Source organism: Podarcis vaucheri, assembly GCF_965113315.1.
Source record: "Podarcis vaucheri genome assembly, chromosome: 4".
NCBI classification, from domain to species: Eukaryota; Metazoa; Chordata; class Lepidosauria; order Squamata; family Lacertidae; genus Podarcis; species Podarcis vaucheri.
Window position 1 is genome coordinate 21,922,573 of NC_138762.1, and position 24,335 is coordinate 21,946,907.

Genomic DNA, 24,335 nt, shown 5'->3' on the forward strand with positions numbered 1-24,335 from the left:
AATAATAAAAATCCACTTTATTACAAAGTAGCATACAACATACATATTCTTTGCAGCAATAATTTATATTAAATATCTATTAATTTATGTAACAAAAGTTATATACTGCTTGGTTTTAAAAAAAACCTATAAGCAGTTTACAAAAAGTAAAATGAACATTGAAATAAAAGAGATAGAAACAGGATTATTATTTTTTTAAAAAATAATAATTAAGATCTATCGTAAGTTTAAAACAGTGGGGAATTTCCATTTTAGAAGCTCCTTATTCAAAACGCAGCTTGTTCCGTGGCTCATGCAACCACAGGACAGGCCAACAAACACATTGCCCAGGAGATTCCCTTCTTCTGGGTTGCATCACTCTTTGTCCCGTGTCATTGGCACCCGAACCAGCTGTTGCTCTTCTTGATGCCGATAAAGCTTTTGGTTTTGCTGTCAAACTCATATTGCTCTGAGCCAATGAATAAATAGAAATGACCTGAAAAGAAAAATGAGGGAGAGTGAAAACTGTGGATCTAATGGATGACGGAAGCTCTCAAAACCCTACAAAACACCTCAGTGTAGAATGAGCCTACAGTGGTACCTCTGGTTAAGAACTTAATTCGTCCTGGAGGTCCGTTCTTAACCTGAAAATGTTCTTAACCTGAAGCACCACTTTAGCTAATGGGGCCTCCCACTGCCGCCACGCCGCCAGAGCACAATTTCTGTTCTCATCCTAAAGCAAAGTTCTTAACCCGAGATACTATTTCTGGGTTAGTGGAGTCTGTAACCTGAAGCGTATGTAACCCGAGGTACCACTGTACTCACTTTTCCAGTAAGACTTGCTTCCTGACTGCTCTCCTCCACCACAATGCTCCATTCCAACCAAACCTCCCCCTGCCAATTTCCTTTTCGCCTCCTTTCCCATGTCAGCCGTGGGCTGTTCTGCATCCTCCTCTAATAATAATAATAATAATAATAATAATAATAATAATAATTTATTATTTATACCCCGCCCATCTGGCTGAGTTTCCCCAGCCACTCTGCGCGGCTCCCAATCAGTGTTAAAAACAGTACAGCGTTACATATTAAAAACTTCCCTGAACAGGGCTGCCTTAAGATGTCTTCTGAATGTCAGGTAATTATTTATCTCTTTGACATCTGATGGGAGGGCGTTCCACAGGGCGGGCGCCACTACCGAGAAGGCCCTCTGTCTGGTTCCCCGAAGCCTCACTTCTCGCAATGAGGGAACCGCCAGAAGGCCCTCGGCGCTGGATCTCACTGTCCGGGCTGAACGATGGGGGTGGAGACGCTCCTTCAGGTATCCAACAATTCCTTCGTACTTCTACAAACCTTGAGTTTCCCCTAAGCTTGGAAATACCTCCCTTTGGAACCATACCCAGCAGGAATATTCTCAGTGGCTTTCTGCTATTGATTATTTCTTCGCCAATGGATACCAACATAAACAGCAAAGTAGCTTCCAATTGTAGGACCAAGAGGAATCAGATCCACTGAGTGGAGTCAGTGCCTGATCAGTCATTTTTCAAAATAATAATAATAATTTTATAATAATTTATTATTTATACCCTGCCCATCTGGCTGGGTTTCCCCAGCCACTCTGGGCGGCTTCCAACAAATGATTAAAAATACATTAAAACATCAGTCATTAAAAACTTCCCTAAACAGGGTTGCCTTCAGATGTCTTCTAAAACTCAGATAGTTGTTTATTTCCTTGACATCTGATGGGAGGGCGTTCCACAGGGCGGGTGCCACTACCAAGAAGGCCCTCTGCCTGGTTCCCCTTAGCTTCGCTTCTCGTAGTGAGGGAACTGCCAGAAGGCCCTCAGCACTGGACCTCAGTGTCTGGGCTGAACGATGGGGGTGGGGACGCTACTTCAGGTATACTGGGCTGAGGCCATTTAGGGCTTTAAAGGTCAGCACCAACCCTTTGAATTGTGCTCGGAAACATGCTGCCTCTGGGGAAACTTTCTGCCTCTGGGGAAATTTCACACTCAGTTGCACTATCACTCATGCCAAGCAAGCACTGTAGTCTTCACAGAGTCCTCTATGACAGCGGTTCTTAACCTGTGCTTTGTGGACCCCAAGGGGGTCCATGGATGGGCTTCAGGGGGTCTGTGAACTGTTCTAAAAAAATGTTTTCCCCCTTCCATTTGTTTCCTGTTAATTTGAAAATTATCTTTGTGGGCAAGAAAACAGTCTCAGGCAGGAGGTTTTCCCAGGCCGAACGGGAGACACTAGGGACTGACCCTAGGAACTTTGGTACTCAGCTACCAACCTGGCTCTGAGCTAAGACCTGCTTTTTAGATCCTGACATGGACCATGGCCAAGGGAGCAGTTCTGAGATGCTCAGGTCATTGAGCAACTTGCCACATTCGCAGATGTGGTCAAGTCCTCCTATGATCTCACCATCACACGGAAGAAAATACTGTTTAATAGGCTAGCACCATGAAGATGGTCATTTGCTCACCATGGTTCAGAAAAGCAGCATCCACCTTGGAGCCAACCTGGTGGAAGTCAGCTGGTATCTTTCTTGGGTAGCCTTTTTCCATGGACTTCTGGGCTTCATCATATCTAAAGAAATGAATGGGTTGAGAATTCATTGCTCTTTGCACCAGCAGAAACAGCTACATTGAAAACTCCTTATATGTGAACCTACATATGTAAAGTGTAAGGACTTTCCTTCACTGGGGGTTTTTAAACAAAGGTGTCTTGCATGGTTCTGGGATGTGTGGCAAAGCAGCAAGAACCACGTGATACAGTGGTACCTTGGGTTAAGTACTTAATTCGTTCCTGAGGTCCATTCTTAATCTGAAACTGTTCTTAACCTGAAGCACCACTTTAGCTAACGGGGCCTCCTGCTGCTGCCGTGCTGCGGGAGCACGATTTCTGTTCTCACCCTGAAGCAAAGTTCTTAACCCGAGGAACTATTTCTGGGTTAGCGGAGTCTATAACCTGAAGCATGTGTAACCTGAAGCCTATGTAACCCGAGGTACCGCTGTACATTATTTGCATTTCAGTTGCAAAGGATTTAAAGGAGGGTTGGTCCTCCAGATGTTACTGAGACTACAGCTCTCAACATCCCTGCCCATTGGCAACTTTTGCTGGGGCTGATGGGCTTTGGAGTCCAATGGCATCTTGAAGACCACCAGTTCCTCATTTCTAAATTAAAGAGCTTCTCAATGAACTTTCTGGATTGCTCCACTTGAGCTAGGTAAGTTCCCCTTACCTCCAGTAACTGTTTCCAGAGAAGAAATATGTCTTCTTTGAGCTGCTGTCATGAGCAGCTGCATCAATGCTCTTAACACTTTTGGGGAGGCCCAGGCTGTGAATATTCTTGGGGAAGCCTCTCTGTATAATATTTCCCTTGGTGGCCCAATACTTGTGTCCTGTTAAGCAAAAGACAGAAAGAAAGAAAAATGATTGAGAGAGCTTTGCATGAAGATGGAACAAATCTGAATGAGAGAGCCCAGGATTCCTGAATGTTGTGAAGCACCCTGCAATCTATGGGTATAGGGCAGTATACAAATAATAATAATAATAATAATAATTTCCTTTGTTATAATCTACTAGCCTTTATTAGCTTACACAAGAAAGATCCTGTTTGGAATCATCTTTCCTCTGAATCAAGGCAGGAACCAGTACAGGTGGTATTTGTGTACCTTGGTAGAAACCTATTGATTTCCTTAGGCCTTTCCAGGATATTGATACCACTTGACTATAATAATATGTCTCTTTTGGCCTAAAGCTGGCTGCTCATCTATTTATTTTGCAAGTTACATATTGAAGTCATATTTATGTAATGTTTCTTTAAAACTTCATGATGGGTATGTCAAAAATAGCATTTATGTGGTTTTAGTAAATAAATAAATGGCTGGGGCGACCCAGTCAGATAGGTGTGGTACAAACAACAACAACAACAACAACAACAACAACAACAACAACAACAACAATATATTAAGGAGGTCTGGGACTGATTTCCTAAGAAACATGAAGTATTTTCACTAACAGCAGCCCAGAATTTTATTTTATTTATATACAGTATTATTGTGCTTATATCCCACCTTTTCCTTCAAAGAGTTTTAAAACCCTGACAGTAATCCTGTAAAATAGGTTAGGACTGAGTTAGGACTTCAGCCCTAGCCTCCCAAGGTCTTAATACGGCATTCTAACACCCACACTTTGTAGCTTAGGATTCGGTAAGTAACATTCTGTAGCCTCTTGCACAGCTATTTCTGCTTAATAACATGACACCCTCCACTCAACTCCTTCTTAGCTTCTTTACTTGCCATTCACTCATACTCACAACATTTACCTTTGAAGAGAAACACTGTGTCATCAGCCTTCACTTCATACGCAGCGTCTATGCCCTTGCTCAAAGCTGGCCAGAAAGCAGAAATAGGAACCTTTTCAACATCTCTTCTCTGGGGATTCTTTCTCCAGAAAAAGCTGGGGGAGACAATGTGGATGTTTAGAAACACAGAATCATAGAACTGCAGCGTTGGAAGGGATCCTGAGGGTCATCTAGTTTGACCCCGTGCAACGCAAGAACCTCAATGGTAGATCACCAGCTTAGCATACAGGAGGTCCCAGATCCAATCCCTGCCATCACCAGATAGGTCTGGGAGAGTTGCCCAGTCTCAAACCCAGGAAAGCTTTTACTCAGCAGTGTAGACAATACTGAACTAGGTCACCCAGTGGTCTGACTCAGTATAAGGTGGTTTTCTCTGTTTGTTACACATATTTGTAGCAAGCTCTACAAATATGTAAAATTCACTGGGCTACTGACAGGTCAAGAATTATTTTGTTTAATCGTTATTTTGAAATCATTTTTATTTGATTTTACAAATACAAAATTATATATTTTTAAAAAAATTCAAATATATATCCATAAACAGAGATTACTCCGAATTTTGGAAACCCTCCCCCATGGGGTCCCATGTTAAACATTTAAAACTGCATATACTTCCAAACTCTAAGTGTTATATCAATCCATATTATCCATGGTAACCGTTACACTACAAGTGAAATAAAAATCCTGTCAATGTTTCCATCTGTTTGCAGTGGTCTCCTAGATAACTTATCATTTCCCCCCATTCTTTCATAAAGTTTTTATCCTCTTGGTTTCTGAGTTTTCTGGTCAGTTTTGCCATTTCGGCATAGACTTTTTATGTACGGAACAACAGCTGCCCGGATGCTAGTAGCCCGGAGATGGAAAGAAGACAAGGAATGGCAAACCAAGATGACAGGCCAACAATTAAACTCATCTGAAGTAGCAGTAAAGCCCAACAAAACGAAAGGGAACATCCAGATATCATCTTCCAGTGCTTTGGGTTGAAATGCAGCTGGAGGGATTGGGCGTGACTTTGAATTAGAAATGAAAGATGTCAGTGCTTTGTAGGTAACTTAACCCTGACCATTAGTTCCAGTTGTGGCTGACTCTGGGGTTGTGGCACTCATCTCGCTTTACTGGCCGAGGGAGCCAGCGTACAGCTTCCAGGTCATGTGGCCAGCATGACTAAGCCACTTCTGGCAAACCAGAACAGCGCACGGAAATGCTGTTTACCTTCCCACCGGATCGGTACCTATTAATCTACTTGCACTTGACGTGCTTTCGAACTGCTAGGTTGGCAGGAGCAGGGACCGAGCAACGGGAGCTCACCCCGTCGCAGGGATTCGAACCGCCCACCTTCTGATTGGCAAGTCCTAGGCACTGTGGTTTAACCCACAGTGCCACCCGCGTCCCTTGGAGATAACTTATCCCCTGGAGATAACTTACTTGTTTTTAAAGAACATGGTTTCCCCTCGGAGAGAGCAAACAGCATCAAAAGCCAAGCGAGGGTCACACAAGTCTTTGGGTGGTGCCTCTGTTGCTGGCTCTGGGTTTCCTGACGAACTGTCATCACCATCACCATCCTCACCACCTTCAGGGGGTCCTTGAAAAGGGGTTAAAGAGAAGAGCTGAAGAACAAGCAGGTTTTGGAAGATGCAGCTCAGAGCAAGAGGCTTCACTGGATGACGGCCAAACCCGATAATGACCGCTCCACGCTTAAAACGGGGACACGCGCAGCCCCTAGATCTGGAGCGGCTCCAACAGCATAGGCTTGGCTTTGCATTCCCTCAGGTGGGATACCTGGAGGTCTCCACCTACCTCAGTCAGTTGTCCAATCCCACCTGGGGGAAGCGTTGCCAAGGAGACCAGGCCAGGTAGGGGAGGGATTACCTGCCCACTCAATAGAGGGAGGATCTTACCTGGGAATCCTCACTTGGCTCCAGAGCTTCTCCCACCCTACCCACCCTCAGTTAATGTCTTATTTGCAGGTTAACTTTTCTTCACAGGTATGCGGGCGCTGCTACGTTAAGGTTGCTGTTAAAGGGCCAGAAAGGAATTTCCCTGCATTGGCAGGTTTCGCCTTTCCCGTAGCAAAACGTCACAACTTTGGCAGTATCAGGCCTTGGGCGGAATCCTTTTGTCCATCTTCCTCTTGCAGCGGTGATACCAGGGTTCCCCCTTAAAGGGGTTTCTGAAGAGAGGCTTTGACCATATGCTGAAAGGTCGTCATTGCTCTCCCCTGCGGTGGCGGCGTAATGGGGGCGGCTATCTCTGCTTGAACATATGTTCTCCAGAGCCGGCCCATCCCCCCCCCCACTGGATAACCCTGAAGCTCCCTAGGTCCCCGGCTGGGGACTGGGGAGGGAGAACGCCCAATGCCTGAGCCAAGGTCTACCCACATTTGAAATTTAATAAAGTTGTGGCCAATTTAATCCCATAGCACATTGTCATGAGTCGTTATTTCACATGACGGGGGGGACCGCGCGGGATCTGGGGACTCCGCCTGTCCACGCAGTGGATGGAATAACAGGTTGGCTCTGCCAATTCACATCAGGTGGTGAGCTGAACTAGAATCCCAAACAAAGGAAATTCACAGAAAGAGAGTTCCCAATCCCTTCTCTTGCCCAGCCACCGGTGCCCCTGAAAAGCCTCTCCTGAGGTTTAAAGGGCCTTCCTAAAAATAAATAAATGAGAAAGAGCATGTGGGGGGTGCTGGGAGGAAGAGGAGGAATTGTCCTCAGACTCTAAGTTACTTTAAGGAATTTCATGGAAGTCAAGTTTCCTGCAACTGTCTTCCACAGTCTCTCCATACCATATTGTTCAGAAGGCCACTCTCCAGAGTTTCTTCTGCTGGAACAGCAGGCAGGAGATGGGCAATTTCCCTTCTGGGAATGTCCTTAGGCTAAGGGTGCAGGCCAGTGCTCTTCTTGCATGGAATAAATCCACACAATCATCTGGGAGTCTGTACTTACCATAAAGGGATTGGATGCCTGCAATGTCATCTTGGTGAAGCCTGAAGTTTTGCGGGTCCGTAGCTTGATAAGTTGGAAACATCAGAGCCCCCCAAATGCCAGAATGCCTGAGACCCAGTGAGTGGCCAAACTCATGAGCAGCAACAAGGAAAAGGTTGACTCCTAAAAGGAAACAGGAAGATTGTGAGTACTTGTGAAGCTCACCTGGGTATAAGATAGTGAAATATATACTCGGGGGACTTTAAGGATTCAATTTTGGCAAATTCCACTAGGGAATGACCCAGTTCAACCTTTTCCAGCTTAATGTGTGGCAGAATGTATCTAGCCAGCAGATTTTGTGTTTCTAATGTGATGCCTTTCTGCATTTTAGGTAAAGGGTAAAGGTGCCCCTGCCCGAACGGGCCAGTCTTGACAGACTCTGGGGTTTGTGCGCCCATCTCACTCAAGAGGCCGGGGGCCAGCGCTGTCCGGAGACACTTCCGGGTCACGTGGCCAGCGTGACAAGCTGCATCTGGTGATCCAGCGCAGCACACGGAACGCCGTTTACCTTCCTGCTGGTAAGCGGTACCTATTTATCTACTTGCACCCGGGGGTGCTTTCGAACTGCTAGGTTGGCAGGCGCTGGGACCGAGCAGCGGGAGCGCACCCCACCGCGGGGATTCGAACCGCCGACCTTTCGATCGGCAAGCCCTAGGCGCTGAGGCTTTAACCCACAGCGCCACCCGCGTCCCTTCTGCATTTTAAATTGTGTATTATTGAGAGGTAATATGTTCTGCAGCATATATTTAGGGGTAAGGTAAAGGTAAAGGACCCCTGGACTGTTAAGTCCAGTCAAAGACGACTATGGGGTTGCGGCGCTCATCTCGCTTTCAGGCCGAAGGAGCCGGTGTTTGTCCACAGACAGTTTTCTGGGTCATGCGGCCAGCAGGACTAAACCGCTACTGGCGCATTCAAAAAGATACATTTAACTGTATATATATTTTGAATTTTTTTTGTAGCTTTAATTTTTTTTGAGAAGAATAGAAATATTGGATGGAACAGCCCTATGAGTGAACAAATGTGTAAGTGACATGGACCAGAATACGTTTCTCCATCCTTACAGATTAGGCTTCTGAAGAAAAAGCTCCTATCAGACATGGTTTTTGAAGTAATAAATGCCATGAACACCAGAAGAGTCCTGCTAGATAAGCACCCAAGACCCGTCTAAACTCACATGCTGTGCTCACAGTGGCAGTGGGGACTGTCACTCATTGGGACTGGTAAAGTTGGAGTCAGAAGGGCAAGCAGCAGACTCGGCCAGCGCCAATGACAGTCAGAGCTTACTAATTCCAGGGTTGTCCCCATCCACCTCCCTGCTGAGTTCTGCAAGGGCACTGAGATTAAGGAGCGGGAAGCTGAAAGGCAGGGCCGCCCGTCAGAATGGTTGCAGGTCAAAAGGAAGGAAGGCTGAAGGAGGCAGCACTCCATTTGTCCTAATGGAGCAGCCTCCAAAAGCCTCAGACATGATCTGAGAGCAACAGTGCCTTTTCCACTTGCAATTCTTAGCAACTGCTATTAGAGTCATGAAGTTGGGATGCACTAGAAGCCATTGATAGGCTTATCCCCCATGAATTTGTCTAATCCCCTTTAAGGCCACCCACACTGGGGGCCATTGCAGCATCTTGTAGTAGTGACTCCCATAGTTTGGTCATCTGGTTGCTTTCGTATGTCAGAAATGTAGAGGAAGGCCCCCTAAACACACACCATATTTTTCCATGTATAAGGTGATGCTTTCTGCTAAAAAAAATCAGGCAAAAATTGGGTGTCGTCTTATACACAGATAGTGAATGCAGAGGGGGGACGTGCGATTAATGGCAACAGCAAGCAGGAGATTGGCAGCGGTGATTGGGCGGGTGATTGGTGGCTGCGGCAAGGCCTGCTGGTGATTGGCTGTGGCAAGGTGGGCAGGCGATTGGCGGCTGTGGCAAGTGGCCGGGTGGGCTGTTGGTGGCGGCAAGAGGGCAGACAATTGGCGGCTGCGGCGAGGTGTGCGATCAGCAGTGGCTGTGGCAAGCGATCAGCAGTGATGGGCAGGCGGGTGAGCGATTGGTGGAAGTGACCTACCCCACCCCCCAAAAAAGCTAAACAACTTAATTTCTTAATTTTGGGTTTAAAAAAATAGGGGTCGTCTTATACACGGGGGCATCTTATACACAGAAAAATACGGTAAGCATTTTTATATCCTAGGATTAGAATGGTATCCGTGTCTCACTATTTTGCAGTATATGTAAATAAGAGTCACACTGAAAGCCATTACAAGCAAGTGTACAGCTGAATATATTGAGACAAAAGTAGACAAATTACCTGTTAAATCCCGCACCCAGGATTCATCCTCATCGAAATGGGCATTTCCACCATAAGCAGGTGAAAATGCATGAGCCAATTGCCCACCCGGTCCATCGAACGGGATATAGTCACCATGAGCTTTAAAAATAAATAAATCGAAGAATATGTGTATAAGTCGCCTGGCCAGGAGCCTGAGTAAAGCTACCTATATCTATTTGTGTGTGGTTTACTTACATCTAGCAGCAAAGGAGATCTCAATATCTGCAGGTTTCCCATAAACCCTGGTGAAGGTCAGGGGAGTCACATCACTCCAAACTTTCCAAGCTCTCTCGATGGCAACATCTACGTCAGTGCGGTCCATGTCTGGCGTGTAATTCAGAACGCTGTGAAACACAGAGTTGTAAAGAAAATGTACGTATGAAAGAAATGGCACCACACAGCTTTCGAAGTCTCTGGTGAAAGAGGGACATCTTTCTACATCTCAGCACATCTGACACAAAATCCATGCTCCTAGGTGCATCAAAGCGATGAAATGATGAGCAGGCTTTTATGCTTCTTGCAAACTATGAACTACAGTGGTACATTGGTTCTCAAACTTAATCCCTTCCGGAAGTCTGTTCCCAAACCAAAGCGTTCCAAAACCAAGGAGCGCTTTCCTCATTGAAAGTAATGCAAAATGGATTAATCCATCCAAAAGACTTTTAAAAACAACACCTAAAACAGCAATTTAACATGAATTTTACTATCTAACGAGACCATTGATCCATAAAATGAAAGCAATCAACAATGTCCTGTACTATAAAATAAATAAGATAGTATTGTAGATGATTAAAATTAAAATTATTATTTTTTCTTACCTGCACTGATGATAGTCATTGTTTGGATGGGGGGCTTTTATCTATTTCCACAGTCACACAATCAATCAATCAATCAATAGCTGAACTGGGTTCCACACAGTCACAAAAAACAAATTAACCAAAAAAGCTTCAAAAATAAAAAAGCAAATTAAGTAGCAAAAACAAAACCGCCAAACTTAATCCATTCTGGAAGTCCATTTGACTTCCAAAATGTCCAAAAACCAAGGCACAGCTTCTGATTGGTGCAGGTGCCCTGGAAACAATAGCTACAGCCATGTTTGACTTCTGAAAAACGTTTGAAAACCGGAACACTTACTCCCAGGTTTTCGGCATTTGAGAACCAAGGTGTTTGAGTTCCAAGTCATTTGAGAACCAAGGGAGCACTGTAATTAATTGTGCCCCAACTCTTCATTATGCAGGAAGATCAATCATGATGGACTAGACAACTTTGAGGAAAGACCATTACTATTCTTACTGATGAATGCCAACATTTCTAGCATCTTCCAATGGCATCTTAAAATCAGTTAAGTGTACTGAAACCTTACCTATATGTCAGTTTTGTTTTCTTCCATGCTGGATCCCCAGGAAAGGTGCTGTATTCTGCTACATCAGGAACCCCACACCTGGGCTTCCTCATTAAAGCCAAAGTGTTTGAATCCAATCTGCCTGTCACTTTCAGCCCAAAGCGTTCCTGCATCAGCCGTATTTTGTCAGCAGGAATATCGTCGCTTCCTTTGCTTCTTATGACAGGCGTCGATGCCGAATCAGGATAGTAGTTTTCTATGTATTTCTGATTGGAAGAAAAGATATATTTGATTGCTTATAGAACTATTTTCACATATATTCATTCACATTTTAAAATTAGCCATTCATACTTTCTGCCTTTGTTCGCAACAAAGAAGGTCATTCACCATTGCACCCATGTTACTGACAAAGGAACTGAAGCTCACAGATATTAACAGTGCAATCCTAGGCATGCTTCCTCAGCTGAATGGAAGTTGCTCTAAGGTGTATTTATGCATGAAGAATTAACCCATCCAGCAGTCTGAGGAGGAGAGGACTGAATCTACATTTCCCCAGGCTATAAGCATCACATTGAATTCCACTTTGCACAAGGCATTTAGCAACTGTCTACTTTTTTTGCTAGTCAATCTACCGGAAGAATTCTGTTTCTCCTCTGTGCTACCATCAACCATTACCTTGGCAAAGTTCAGGTCCGCTTCTGCAACTTGATCAGCTTCCTGGGTTAAGGGCAAAGCACAAGAAAGTGCTGCATAGAGCGCAATCGCCAGTAGGAAGCTCTTCATTGTCTCTTTCGCTTCTGCGTCCCAGCCTTGGAGCCTTAGAACACTTCGGTCCCTCTGTCAATGGATCTGCCTGTGTGCTCCCAATTGACCTCTATATATACTCCGTGTTTGTTCTATAAAATCAACAGAAGCATGACTCACAACATTATAACATCCGTTGACTAGCCAAACACAGAAAATGCTCCTTTTGGCAGTGTGACACACAGCAGGAGCTGCCAAGTGTGAAAACCCTGATTTGGCAATTACTATGAAGGTGGCTGAGATTCGTCAAGTGGGACTTTTTCACCAAAGGGAGGGGGAGTAGTTCTTTTTATAAAGATAAACAAAGTATAAGGACAAGCCCTTCCACGACTCAAATACTATGCTTATTTGTATTATCAATCTTCACTAGACATTCGGTTGCATTCAACTAAGTCCTACTCAGAATAGACCCACTGAAATTAAGGAATTAGTCAGATCAATAAATCCATCAATGGATCTACTCTGAGCATAACTAGGATTGAATACTACCCATCCACTTGCTATTTAGTATTTGACAGGCTAACATTTGACCGACAGACTGAATTCTTATGATCTACATAAATTAGAAATCATTAGAGCAATTGTATGAAGAACCGAACAAAACATTAATTTGTAAATATAAGATATGCTGAAATAAATAATGCAGGCCTTTCCGTTGCAGCAGGTTTTGGAAATTTTAGACAATCTTCTTAGGAAACAAGCAGAAATGGTTAGAGTAATTTTGACACTGACCCATGGATCTGAAGGCCAAAGATGTGGCTTTGTTTACCATTTTCTATTACAAAATAGCATTTACCGTTTACCACAATAAGACACCTGGTTCAGCTGAAGAAGGAAAGAAACTTTAGGTGTGCTTTGCAAATAAGCCAATTCCTCCTTCATCCCCCCCTTTTACCAGTAAGTAACAGAGTAGGTTGGTGGGGAGAGGTCAGGCTAAATCAGTTGCATTATGTGGAAGTTGTAAATATTTGTTTCCCATTGAAATTAATGGACCTCAGCATACTCACTTTTCACATGGGTTTCAATGGGACTGAATTCCAACTGACTTGTTGATGTTGTTACAATTATATCCCAGCTTTCCTCCTAAGATCTCAAGGTGGCGTACATGATTCTGCCCCTCTGCATATTATCCTCACAACAACCTAGGTTAGACTGAGGAAGTGTGACTAGCGTTAGAATGCATATACAACACGTATAATCGCTTTTTCTTTACCAATCTAGCTGAGTCCCAAGTAAGCTCATGGCTTTGTGGTGATTTAACTCCTGGTCTAACCGGGACTAGTCCAACAACCTAACTGTGGCACAACACTCTCTCTTTTAGTCTGGAGGCAACCCACTATGGTTTCATGAAAAGAATACTCAGTTGTCTTGAAAGGTGTTATAGACAGTCATGACATAGTTTTGGGGCAAATATTTTCTTTGATTTTGGACTCTATCACCACACACACACACACACACACACACACACACACACTTTAATCTTTGGCATAATTTTATTCACCCATACCATGTCCCCTGTAACTTACTTTTTCTCTAAACTAAAAAGCCACAAATATTTCCTGATAAGAGTGCTGCTCCAACCCATTTATCATTTTGGCTGCTTTCCATGAACTCATTCTGTGGAATATGTTATGGTGTACTTTGCCCTCAGGCTGTTTTTGGAGAACTTTCACGGAGAGCCTCATGTCCAGCAATCCAGCAACCTGAATGCGCCCATCCCAAGATTGAAAAGGCTTTGGCAACACCCACGGTTGCACTTTGTAAAGAGTGTCAGGAGAGGATCTGACTAATTCCAGACACAGGCAGTACAGAAACTTCCGACTGGGAGATAAGAACCCAAGAAAGAGCTGAACTAAATCAGGTCAAACATCTCTCTAGAAGAGCATCCTGTTCTCACAGTCGCCAACCAGATGCCTATGGGAAACCAGCAAGCAGGACCTGAGCATAGCAGCAGTCTGTGATTCCCAGCTAGTCTCCCTACACATGTCCTTCCAAACATCACTGTAGAAAGATTGTGCAGCAAAGACGAATCGGTAAAAAGAAAAGTATAAGGACTCAGATCCAGCTAGAAGCCCCTTAATGCCAAATTCATGAAGATGAGAAAATAAGGAAGGGCATGCGTTCTGCACATGCTCAGATGAAGATTTAAGAAGAAAAATACTTCCTGCATTCTAGAGCTGAGCCTTGGGTCAAATTAGGCCCCCTTATGAGGTGTGTCTGTGTCTCTCTGTGTGCTTTTACCTTGTGAAATAATGGAGAACCAATTGGGACAGTCCACTAATGCAACAGCCATTATACTAGCCGGAGTTTTGCTCCTAGTGTGGCGAAAGAGGCAAATCCATTGGACAGCTTGAACCAGTGTAAACATCTGTACTGTTTTGTACTCTTCCACTACTTCCTCTTGTGCCACTGCTGGCACAATGAAAGTAGTTTGCACAACAACGCCAACTCTCTTGCTTTAGGCACTCGCTTGACATTGGATCTTGCCGGTGCTATTTTTCTAGAAAAAGAGTTGCCAGAACTCACCACAAACACCTCCCTTGTTCTCTTACAATGACAATGGTGCCCACCTGAGAGGTGCTGGAACTGAGTTCCGGCTGAAACAAAGCTATGGATCTCGCCCTTTGTTTTTGTCTAGAACCTGAAGCCTTTCAAATGTCATTTATCCCCCAATAGATAATGTACAACTGGCAAGCCTTTCAAGTAGCAGTCCAAGAGGACACCAGAAGTGCGTGCCCACACTCTACACATCCATTTCGTACATGAAAAGGTCACCTAAAGATGACAACATACTCATGAAGAGGCACACACAAATACACACATAGAGCCTCGCAGTTTACAGTCAGCAGAGTTGTGGCCGCCTGCAGCATTTCACAGATGGCAGCATGTAAACACAGGCCTCTTCATGCAGGAACTGACTCAGAGGAACCCCTTTCTGACTGCTCAGGAGGCTTGGATAGGGCCAGAAATCCCCTCATGCCTCTTCCTGGCACACCTGTGGTGCCAAGGAAGGAGTCGACGAGGCAGCAGGTGAGGCAGTTTGCAAGATGTGGAGGACTGGAAAACGCAGCCTTGACTCTTCCTCACACACACCCCTTCAGAAGCTGGCAATCTTAATCTGCGGTACTCATGTAAAGAAAGGTACCGAGAGAGGTACCTTGCTAAGACAATGGAAACAAGTACTGAAGCACAGTATCTCACCACGTTCAACTGCGCCTTGGAAGATGGGTGCTTCTCCCTGAAATTCCTTAAAGTAACTAAAGAAATTCAAGTCTATTTCTCTCCCCTAAAGACTCGAGGAACAGTTGAAGGAGCTGGGTGTGTTTAGTCTGCAAAAGAGGATGAGAGGAGATACGATAGCCATCATAGGAGCCACCTCCTAGGGGCGAAGGGGTCTTTGCCACACCACTAAAAAAATTGAGGGGGCCGGGGCATTGCCATTCAAATGGTGTGCATGTACTGCATCATGTGATTGATTATGTGGGTTGGGACTTACCTGTCCACCCCCCTGCCAATTTTTTATTCAAGTTGGCACCCCAATAGCCATCTTCAAATATCTCAAGGGCTGTCACATGGAAGAGAAAACCAGCTTGTTTTCTCCTGCTCTGGAGGATAGGACTCAAACCAGTGGCTTCAAGTTACAAGAAAGGAGATGCCGACTAAACATTAGGAAGAATGTTCTGACAGTAAGAGCCATTCGACACTAGAAGGGTCTCCCTCAGGAGGTTGTGGGCTCTCCTTCCTGGGAGGTTTTTAAGCAGAGGTTGGATGGCCATCTGTCATGGATGCTCTAGCTACTCTACAATTCTACAATTATATGGTTCTATAATTCTATAACTTTTAACTGTGTGGGGACACCTTTTTCAGATCAACTCTGCCCCCCTTCAGGGTCTGGGCTCCAAAGAAGCAGGCACCAAGCCCTTGCTTTTAGGCTAAACTCTGCCCTACCTAGCAGAGAGTTGGTGCCTCTGCCCTTTTCACAGCTGTTGGTGTCCAGCCCTGCCAGGTTTGTGGAAAATGGGGACCTTTCTCACAAAGCATGTTCTCCTTCATGGAGAGCACATGTTGCAGTGGGGTCTAACAAGACACCTCACTGTTGCTGGGTGGGAAAAAGTAGTTGGCCACCTTTGCGATTGGGCTCCTCTTGTCATTGAGGAGAATTCGATGTTGCCATTTTCCGACTGAGAGCCAAGAAGGCTTTTATTCGCTGTGCGCAGCGTTGAGCTTCCTCTTTTCGCTGTGTGCATCGGATCACCCACCCACCCTCCCTATATTTAGGGTTGTTTGCATTGACCTTGCTATGCCTGTCATGGGGTCATCTGCTTTTGGGGCAGGGGCCTGGTAGGAATTTTGTCCATTTGGCTCATTGGCTGGTGCCATTTGGTTTTTGCCTACTGCGTAGCAAATTGTCACAACTTGTAAGGCTGCGATTAGGCATTGGTTTTATGAATTGGTTGGTGGGTTGGCTGTGCCTGCCCCTCCAATACTGCTGCTGCAAGGGTATTCCGTTAAAGGAATCCAGGGGCTCACCATGCTTTTGTCTGAACCCCTGTCAAGGGGCTAGGGCCACGCAAGAACCCCTGGGAGCATTTGGGGAGAGGTGAGGGCATGGTACCCAGCTCCATCTTTCTCCCCAAAATGTTTTCCCTTTCTGACTTCGTGGGCATGCAAATGTCAGTCTGTCCCCATGCAGGGTCAGATAGTCGCAACCAATGCCTAAGCAACCACTCACATTTTTTTGTATTTTAATAAAGTTGTGGCCAAAATTATGTCAAAAGCCTTAAACAAAAATTCTGTGTGAATTGTGTTTTATTGGGGTGGCTTGGGGACCTCAACACGCAACAGGAACTGAATGCCACACCAGCCTCCCCTCCTGCAGTTTCCAGTGACTGGTATTTGGAATCGTATTGCTTCTAGTGCTGGAGATAGAATAGGCCATTGTGGCTTGTAGCTATTGATAGCTTTCACATCCACAAATTTTCTAATCTTCTTTTAAAGCCCTCCAAACTGTTGGCCATCAGCACTACCCCTTGTTTATGCACTGTTCAAAAAAGTACCGTACTTTCTCTTGCTAGGCCTTTCAGCATTCAGCTTCACCAGCTCTGAGCTGGATGGCAACCCTATTTCATAGAGTTGGAAGAGACCACAAGAGTCATGTAGTTCAACTCTCCCTTCAGTGGATGCAGGAATCTTTTCGTCCAATTTGGGGCTTGAACCATGACCCTAAGATGAAGTCTCATGCTCTACCAGCTGAGAAAAGGGAAAATATTTTCTGTTAGGACCCAGGTGAAGGAGACATGATTTGTGTCATTGCTGCAGGATAAAAAAACCAGACAATTTAGTAATCGACAGAATTTTAGAGATCCAGTGAGCCGTTATTAATGAGAACCAATCTTTGTCATCAGCATCTGAGTATAACATATCAAGTTCCAGAAGGGTTGCCAGACAGGGTCTTTTCTGCCAAAATCCTTTCCAAAGAAGACATCTGATCTATGATGCTGGGTTTGGGAAATGCCAGAAAAGGTCCGGAAACATTCATTCATTAAAATAATTCCATGCTTGGAAATACCCATGTGCCTCAGGTATCGTGGTGTGTTTTGTTTGGTTCCATTAATTCGTTAATTCAATTCAACTCATGCTCAAATTTTGGTCACAGTGCCCAAGGTGGATTAGCAGATAACAATAGCTGATTTAAACCAAATATCCAAAGCTTTGAAACATCTCCATCATCATCATATTTACATGCATCAACAGGTAGCATCTGCGTAGGTATTAGATTAAATTGAAGAAATATTGGCCAGTTTAGGCAAGTGCCAGGAGAGAGAGGTATGGATGCTGGGAAGCAGTAAGCCCCAGAGAGAAAGGGCAGCAAAATTGAAAGCATGGGGTTGGGGCAGGTGTGAAACTTAGAATATATCCTCCAACATGTCAAAGGGAAAAATCAGGACGCCATCTTTTGGGACAACATTTTTCCATTTTTTCTTCACGAGGTAACAGCAGCCATTTGGGATACCATAATATCATGCAATTTCACACCATGATTCCCTTCACTCTCAAAAAGTGAGAGTTTTGTGGCACAGTGCCTTAAGATGCACATTTTGGGATGTTGTGCAAGATTGCAGCCCTGAAAAATCACTTTTTCGGGGGGAGGGGGGTGTCACAGTGTGAAATCACGAGAGATTGAGGCACCCAAAATGTCCACTGTGCTCTCACAAGAAAAAAACAGGATGTCCCGGTTTTTCCAGGACAGTTGAATAAGTAACTATGATAGGTTTAGTGATGAGAAATGTATTGGCACAGTGAAGATGCTAAGAAGGCCAGTCAAAAGAAAGAAGAGAAGGTTGATTAGAGCAGGGTGGGGAGATTTACAAGGAAATTCCAACTGTGCCTAGAAGGAACTAATGTGGAGTTCAGTGGGGCTTATTCCTAGTTAAGCTGGTTTAAGAGGTGCACTCCATTCAAACCAGAACCCCATATAATAAATTATATATATTGTCAGGGACTGGCAGAGGAGGCATGGTGGAGACTGCCTCCCCATCCTGACCCTTCCAGGGAGGAGGAAGAAGAAGACAGTATAGATTTACATCAGGGGTTTGAGGGAGGTTACAACTCAGAGGCAGATGAGGGAGAAAGTTGGGAAATAATTGGAGAAGAGGAGGCAGGACCGGAACAGCAACTGACTGACACAGTGTCTTTAGAAAGCATTCCAGACCTCCATCTCCCAGAACCTGGTGAGCCTTAGAAGTAGGAGAGCAAAGAGCTCAAAGACAGAGAGCGTGTAGCAGCACCCATAGAAGAGATGCTGAGATTGGCGAATGAGGAAGTAGGAGAGACGGGTATGCCATTGTCCAAGAGGCTGGGTTCTATAGCCTCTCTCTGTAATTATTGGATAAAAAAGGATGGTAAGAAACTTTTCCTTGTCTTTATGCTTTCCTGGGCAACCAGCCGGGAGCCACTGACAGCATCCTGACACACACACAGAGAGCGCGCGCTTAAATGTGTAAAAAATCAATCAGACATGTATTAAATTATAAACATCCATAATTAGAATGCACAATAAAACTGTCCCATTAAAATCTTAAAATATAAAGCTCTAGAAGTAAAAGATGCAATAAAACAATCCCATTAAAACAACAAAGCAATTAAAACAGGAGACTCAACTTGAGTGATTAAGGGAATACATGTGCATTTAAGCTTAAAAGCTGGCAGAATGCCAGTACAGACGGCTTATCTCATATTCCAGTTGGGAGTGAATTCCATAGCACCAGTGCCACCAGTTAAAAAAGAAGAAAAAAGGGGGAGAGGCTTTATAAGACACACAGAGAGAAAGAGATCTACTAGATAACAATAAGAAGGTAATGTCAAAATTGTATAAAATGATGTGACAAACAAAAGTCAACAATGATACATTGGGCAATGGATATAGGACACTAAATAGAATTGTCAGCATAGGAGCAATTGTGGAATGTAGACTTAAAATTTACAGCTTGTTTTGGAATAAAGGAAAATTATATGAAGATGATGTATAGATGGTACCTGACATCTAGTAAGCTAGCAAAAAATTATAAATCGCAATCAGATACTTGTTGGAAATGTAAGGAGAAAGAAGATACATTTTTTCCTATGTAAGAGGAAGAAAGCATTCTGGGAAATGGTTTATGAGTTGAAAAAAATGTTTAAAATAACTTTTGTACAGAAGCCAGAAGCTTTCCTTTTAGGAATAATAGGAATAGAGATGCCAAAAGAAGAAAAGGTTTTATTTATGTATGCGACCACAGCTGCTCGAATGGTGTTTGCCCAGATATGGAAAGAAGAAACAAACCCAACAAAAGAAGACTGGCAACAGAAACTATTGGAATATACAGAAATCGCAAAACTTATGAGAAGGTTAAGAAATCAAGAAAAGAGACATTTTGATTTGGAATGAAAATGCTTTATTGAACAATTGAAAATCTGTTGTACACAACTAAAAACATTAGCAGGACTGATGCAAACATTCGCAGTATTTATTTGTTTTATAAAATTAAAAGAATAAATGATAAATAGGGTAAACTTGGAGGTGTGGTAGGAATAAGATATATTACATGGAACCACAGAAGGGAGGGGAAGGAAGTCGAGGTGGGAGGGGTTCTTTTTCTCTTCTTTTCTCTCTCTTTAGATTGTAAAAGACAAAAACTGTCACGACTATGTCAATTGTAAAATGAAAAAACAGAAAATAAAATTTACAAACAAAGTGATGAAAAGAACTAAAGAAGAAGAAGTCAAAACCAGCACTTTGAATTGGGCGCAGTTGTGCCAGAATTGGATTTCTATGCTTGGACTGTTTTGCCCAGCTCAGGAACCTGACAGTCAAATTCTGCACCACCTGCAGTTTCCAAACTATCTTTGAAGGCAATCCCATATATAAGCCATTGCAGTAATCTATCCTATCAGGGTGTGGACAACAGAAGTTAGGCTATCCCTGGCCAGACAGGGAAGTAGCTGCACCACCAGCTGAAGCCGATGGAAGGCACTTTGTGACTGAAGCAGCTTGGCTATCCAGTTACACTGGCACCTGCTTCTTCAGAGGTTGGGTAACCCCATTCAAGGCAGGCCGTGCACCAGCCAGCCAAGGGAAGCACCCACTAGCAGCACTTCAGCCTTATCTAGAATAAGCTTCAATGGAATGACTGTAATCCAGCCCATGACTGAGGCAGGACTTTGGTGTAGCACGTCCACTGCCACACCTGCAGATGTAGAGGAGAAGCAGAGCTGTGAATCATCAGCATATTGCTGGCAACACACTCCAGAACTCTGGGTGATCCCACCCAGCAGTTGGGATGACCTTTTGAAATCAGGATGGTGTACAGTATATCCCAGCTCCCTTTTATTCAACTGACCGCCTAAATACAGATAAAGAATTGCAGTGGGCAACTGGAGAAAGCATTGGCGTTTACCACAGCCACATGGAATGTAGTATTGTCCTGGATTTAGGCTAAATGTAAAATTGAAATGTAATTCTGACGAATTAGGATGCTTCCTGGCTGTTGCTGTTCTTGAGTGGGATTGGGAATATAGGGAGCTCTCTTACACTGAATCAGGCCACTTACATCAAAATTGACTACACTGAGTGGCAGTGGCTCTCCACGATTTCAGGCAGGGGGTCTCTCCCAGCCCCACCTGCAGAGGCCAGGAATTGAACTTCATCTTTCTCGTCCTGACCGTATGTTTAATTGGGGTTTTAGAGAGCACAATTAAGCATTAGTCTCATCCCCAAAGTGATTAGGGATCAGTTCAGTTCTTCATATTTCCATATTAGTATGCGATTTACTTATTATTTTGAAATCTCGTGAAAATTTGTCAGCATTTTAATGTGGGTTTCCTAATATACACATTTTTGCAACGTGATTTCCCCAATAGAATGCATTTTTGTATGTTATTTTTACACACACACACACACTCACTCGGAAAAGTGCAACATACCGTATTTTTCACTCTATAACACGCACCCGACCATAACACGCACATAGTTTTTAGAGGAGGAAAATCCGTAGGCATGCCACCCGTAGGCATTCCCTCCATAACACGCACAGACATTTCCCCTTACTTTCTAGGAGGAAAAAAGTGAGTGTTATGGTGCAAAAAATACGGTATTTGGAGAAGCGCAAATTTCAAAGGGTGGCTGTTTCAATTCACGTACTGCTTCAGAAAGTAAGGATTCAACAGATTCACGTTTAAATATGAACTGAATCAAGTATCTCTCCCAACCCTAGAAAGAAATAGCATAAGGGACTGGAAAGCACAAGAGGCCAGGCACTAGAGGGCTTTAAAGGGAAGGGTAGAATCCTGACAGTGGAAGTCCTGGCATCTAGTCATGGAATTTCCAGCCTTCCTTCATGTGTCAGAAGTTCACTAAAAGCACAACACCCTGTCACTGTGCATTTGTTTAGATTTGGCAGAGGCGATCACCAGTTATTTACTCAAAAAGAAATCCCCCAGTTAATTTAGGGTGGCATTATATATACAATATATTATGATGCAAACAAGAGTTTCTCAATCCTGTATTTCCCCTGTAAGGCACCTTTCATCAGCTTGGCATCCTCCACATGTTTTGGGATGTAGATCCCACCATCCCTGGCTGTTGGTCATGATGGCTGGGGCTGATAGGAGTTGTAGTCCAAGACATTTGGAATGCACCATGGTGTGGAAGGCTGAAGTAAAGGAGCTCACCTTTACTTGGCTGGGTGGGATGTGCTTAAATCTTCCCCTCTCTGCTGACCACCCACTGTAAGGCTTGCCATTTCCCTGCAGGCAAACTCTGAAATTGGATACAAGGAAAACATGACTGAGCTGGAGGACGGGTAGGGAAGGGGAAATAGGCAGGAGACAATCAGGGGCATACCTAGGGGTGGGCTAGGTTGCCCCCTGCCAAGGGTGCAGGCTCAGAGATGCACAAAAATCATGCCTCTCCACTCAGACTCACGGGGTCTAGCAGCCTATCCACAGACTCCCTGGGCTCCTCCTCCACTGCCCTGGGTGGCTGAGCAAGGGGAACAGGCTCCTCGGAGGAGGAATCTGGTCACTACAGGGAACCAGGCAGAGGGTCTTCTCGGTAGTGGCGCCCGCCCTGTGGAACGCCCTCCCATCAGATGTCAAAGAGATAAGCAACTACCTGAATTCAGAAGACATCTGAAGGCAGCCCTGTTCAGGAAAGTTTTTAATGTGTGACATTTTTGTGTATTTTTCGTCTTTGTTGGAAGCCGCCCAGAGTGGCTGGGGAAACCCAGCCAGATGGGCAGGGTACAAATAATAAATTATTATTATTATTATCACTTGCATGGGCTGTTACAGCAGCTCTTTGGGGGGCCCTCCCCAGTTAACTGCCGGCACTATTTTGAGTTTCTGGCCCATGGTCTCTTCCGGATTTGGAGGCACCAATACAGCTCCTTGCCAAGGAAGATATGGAGGTGGGGCACCAACACATCTCCTTGCCAAGCATGCAAAGGTGCCTAGGTACACCTCTGGATACAGTTGAGAGGCATGAAGGAAACAGATCAGCCCTCCCACCGATTCTTCCTGACACTCATGCTCCTTGACAAAGCACTGTTTGTGTATATGCATGTGCAAACAAGCATGTGTAGTTCAGGGGTAACCAACGTGGTGCTAGCCTGACGCTGTTGGACTTCCATCCTCTCTGCCCACTGGCCATCCTCTCTGGGGCTGATGGGACATGGAGTCCAATAGCAGCTGTTGCCAGCCCCTGCTGTAGTTCGATCTTTATAATTCTGTGCCCAAGGCAGCTGTCTACCAGCTCCATTTGGTGCACAGGCTGAGACCCTACCTGCCTGCAGACTGTCTCGCTAGAGTGATGCATGCTCTGGTTATCTCCCGCTTGGACTACTGCAGGCATCCCCAACCTTTGGCCCTCCAGATGTTTAGAACTACAGTTCCCATCATCCCTGACCACTGGTCCTGTTAGCTAGGGATCATGGAAGTTGTAGGCCAAAACATCTGGAGGACCGTAGGTTGGGGATGCCTGGACTACTGCAATGCACTCTACGTGGTGCTATCTTTGAAGGTGACCCAGAAACTACAATTGATTAAGAATGCATCAGCTAGACTGGTGACTGGGAGTGGCCACCAAGACTATATAACACCAGTCCTCAAAGACCTACATTGGCTCCCAGTACGTTTCCGAGCACAATTCAAAGTGTTGGTGCTGACCCTGAAAACCCTAAATGGCCTCGGTCCAGTATACCTGAAGGAGCGTCTCCACCCCCATCGTTCAGCCCGGACACTGAGGTCCAGCTCTGAGGGCCTTCTGGTGGTTCCCTCAGTGTGAGAAGTGAGGTTGCAGGGAACCAGGCAGGGGGCCTTCTCGGTAGTGGCACCCGCCCTGTGGAATGCCCTCCCATCAGATGTCAAAGAAATAAGCAACTACCTGACTTTTAGAAGACATCTGAAGGCAGCCCTGTTTAGGGAAGTTTTTAATGTTTTTAATGTTTGATGTTTTATCGTGTTTTAATATTCTGTTGGGAGTTGCCCAGAGTGGCTGGGGAAACCCAGCCAGATGGGCATGATATAAATAATAAATCGTTATTGTTGTTGTTGTCGTTGCTCTGTATTCTTTGAATTATCCACACTGGTGCAGAGTGGAGTGCTGCCTCCATTTATGTCCCCCTGCCAATAGAGAAACGGCATTTTGTGTCCTGTGAGCATGCGCAGCCCTCACTGAGACATTTTGCACCAATGCTTAGGGGTGGGGTGTTGCTGGTTTTTTCTTTTTCCACTTCTGCAATCTATGTTGCCAAGCAAATGCAAGCAACTGAGAACACATATTTGTGTAATAGTGAGCTGACGGTCGCATAGATTTCATTTGGATTCATGTGGCTTTTGAAGTTCTGACTGAAGGGTACCATATTTGAGAGACAACCAGAAATGTTTTCAGTCTCTCTGTTCCTGCCAGTTTCATGTAAGCAAAGTTCACAGAAGTTAGGCCTTCACCTCACCTCATGACCTCTGTTGTTACGGTGGACTTTAGCACTTA

The 24,335-nt window shown here is 44.6% G+C and overlaps 1 protein-coding gene across 1 annotated transcript; it reads right to left on the bottom strand.

Annotated features, from left to right (window-relative positions):
- Window positions 1-11,928, bottom strand: LOC309530438 (stromelysin-1-like). The gene is made up of 10 exons (XM_082219414.1): window positions 11,681-11,928; window positions 11,027-11,271; window positions 9,859-10,007; window positions 9,643-9,762; window positions 7,300-7,461; window positions 5,774-5,930; window positions 4,310-4,443; window positions 3,224-3,383; window positions 2,465-2,568; window positions 1-475 (listed from the first exon to the last, which is right to left on the bottom strand). Exons 1-10 carry the CDS (start codon window positions 11,786-11,788, stop codon window positions 372-374), a joined length of 1,443 nt encoding a protein of 480 aa, XP_082075540.1. The 5' UTR covers window positions 11,789-11,928; the 3' UTR covers window positions 1-371.
- Window positions 11,929-24,335: the final 12,407 nt, after the last annotated feature.

What these genes read in the sequence shown, in the direction of transcription:
- LOC309530438 (XM_082219414.1), bottom strand. Translation starts at nt 11,788, where the DNA reads ATGAAGAGCTTCCTACTGGCGATTGCGCTCTATGCAGCACTTTCTTGT. An exon ending in GATCTCCTTTGCTGCTAGAT is followed by an intron (nt 9,763 to 9,858) that starts GTAAGTAAACCA and finishes TTATTTTTAAAG; the next exon opens with CTCATGGTGACTATATCCCG. An exon ending in AGGCATCCAATCCCTTTATG is followed by an intron (nt 5,931 to 7,299) that starts GTAAGTACAGAC and finishes CCCCTTTTCAAG; the next exon opens with GACCCCCTGAAGGTGGTGAG.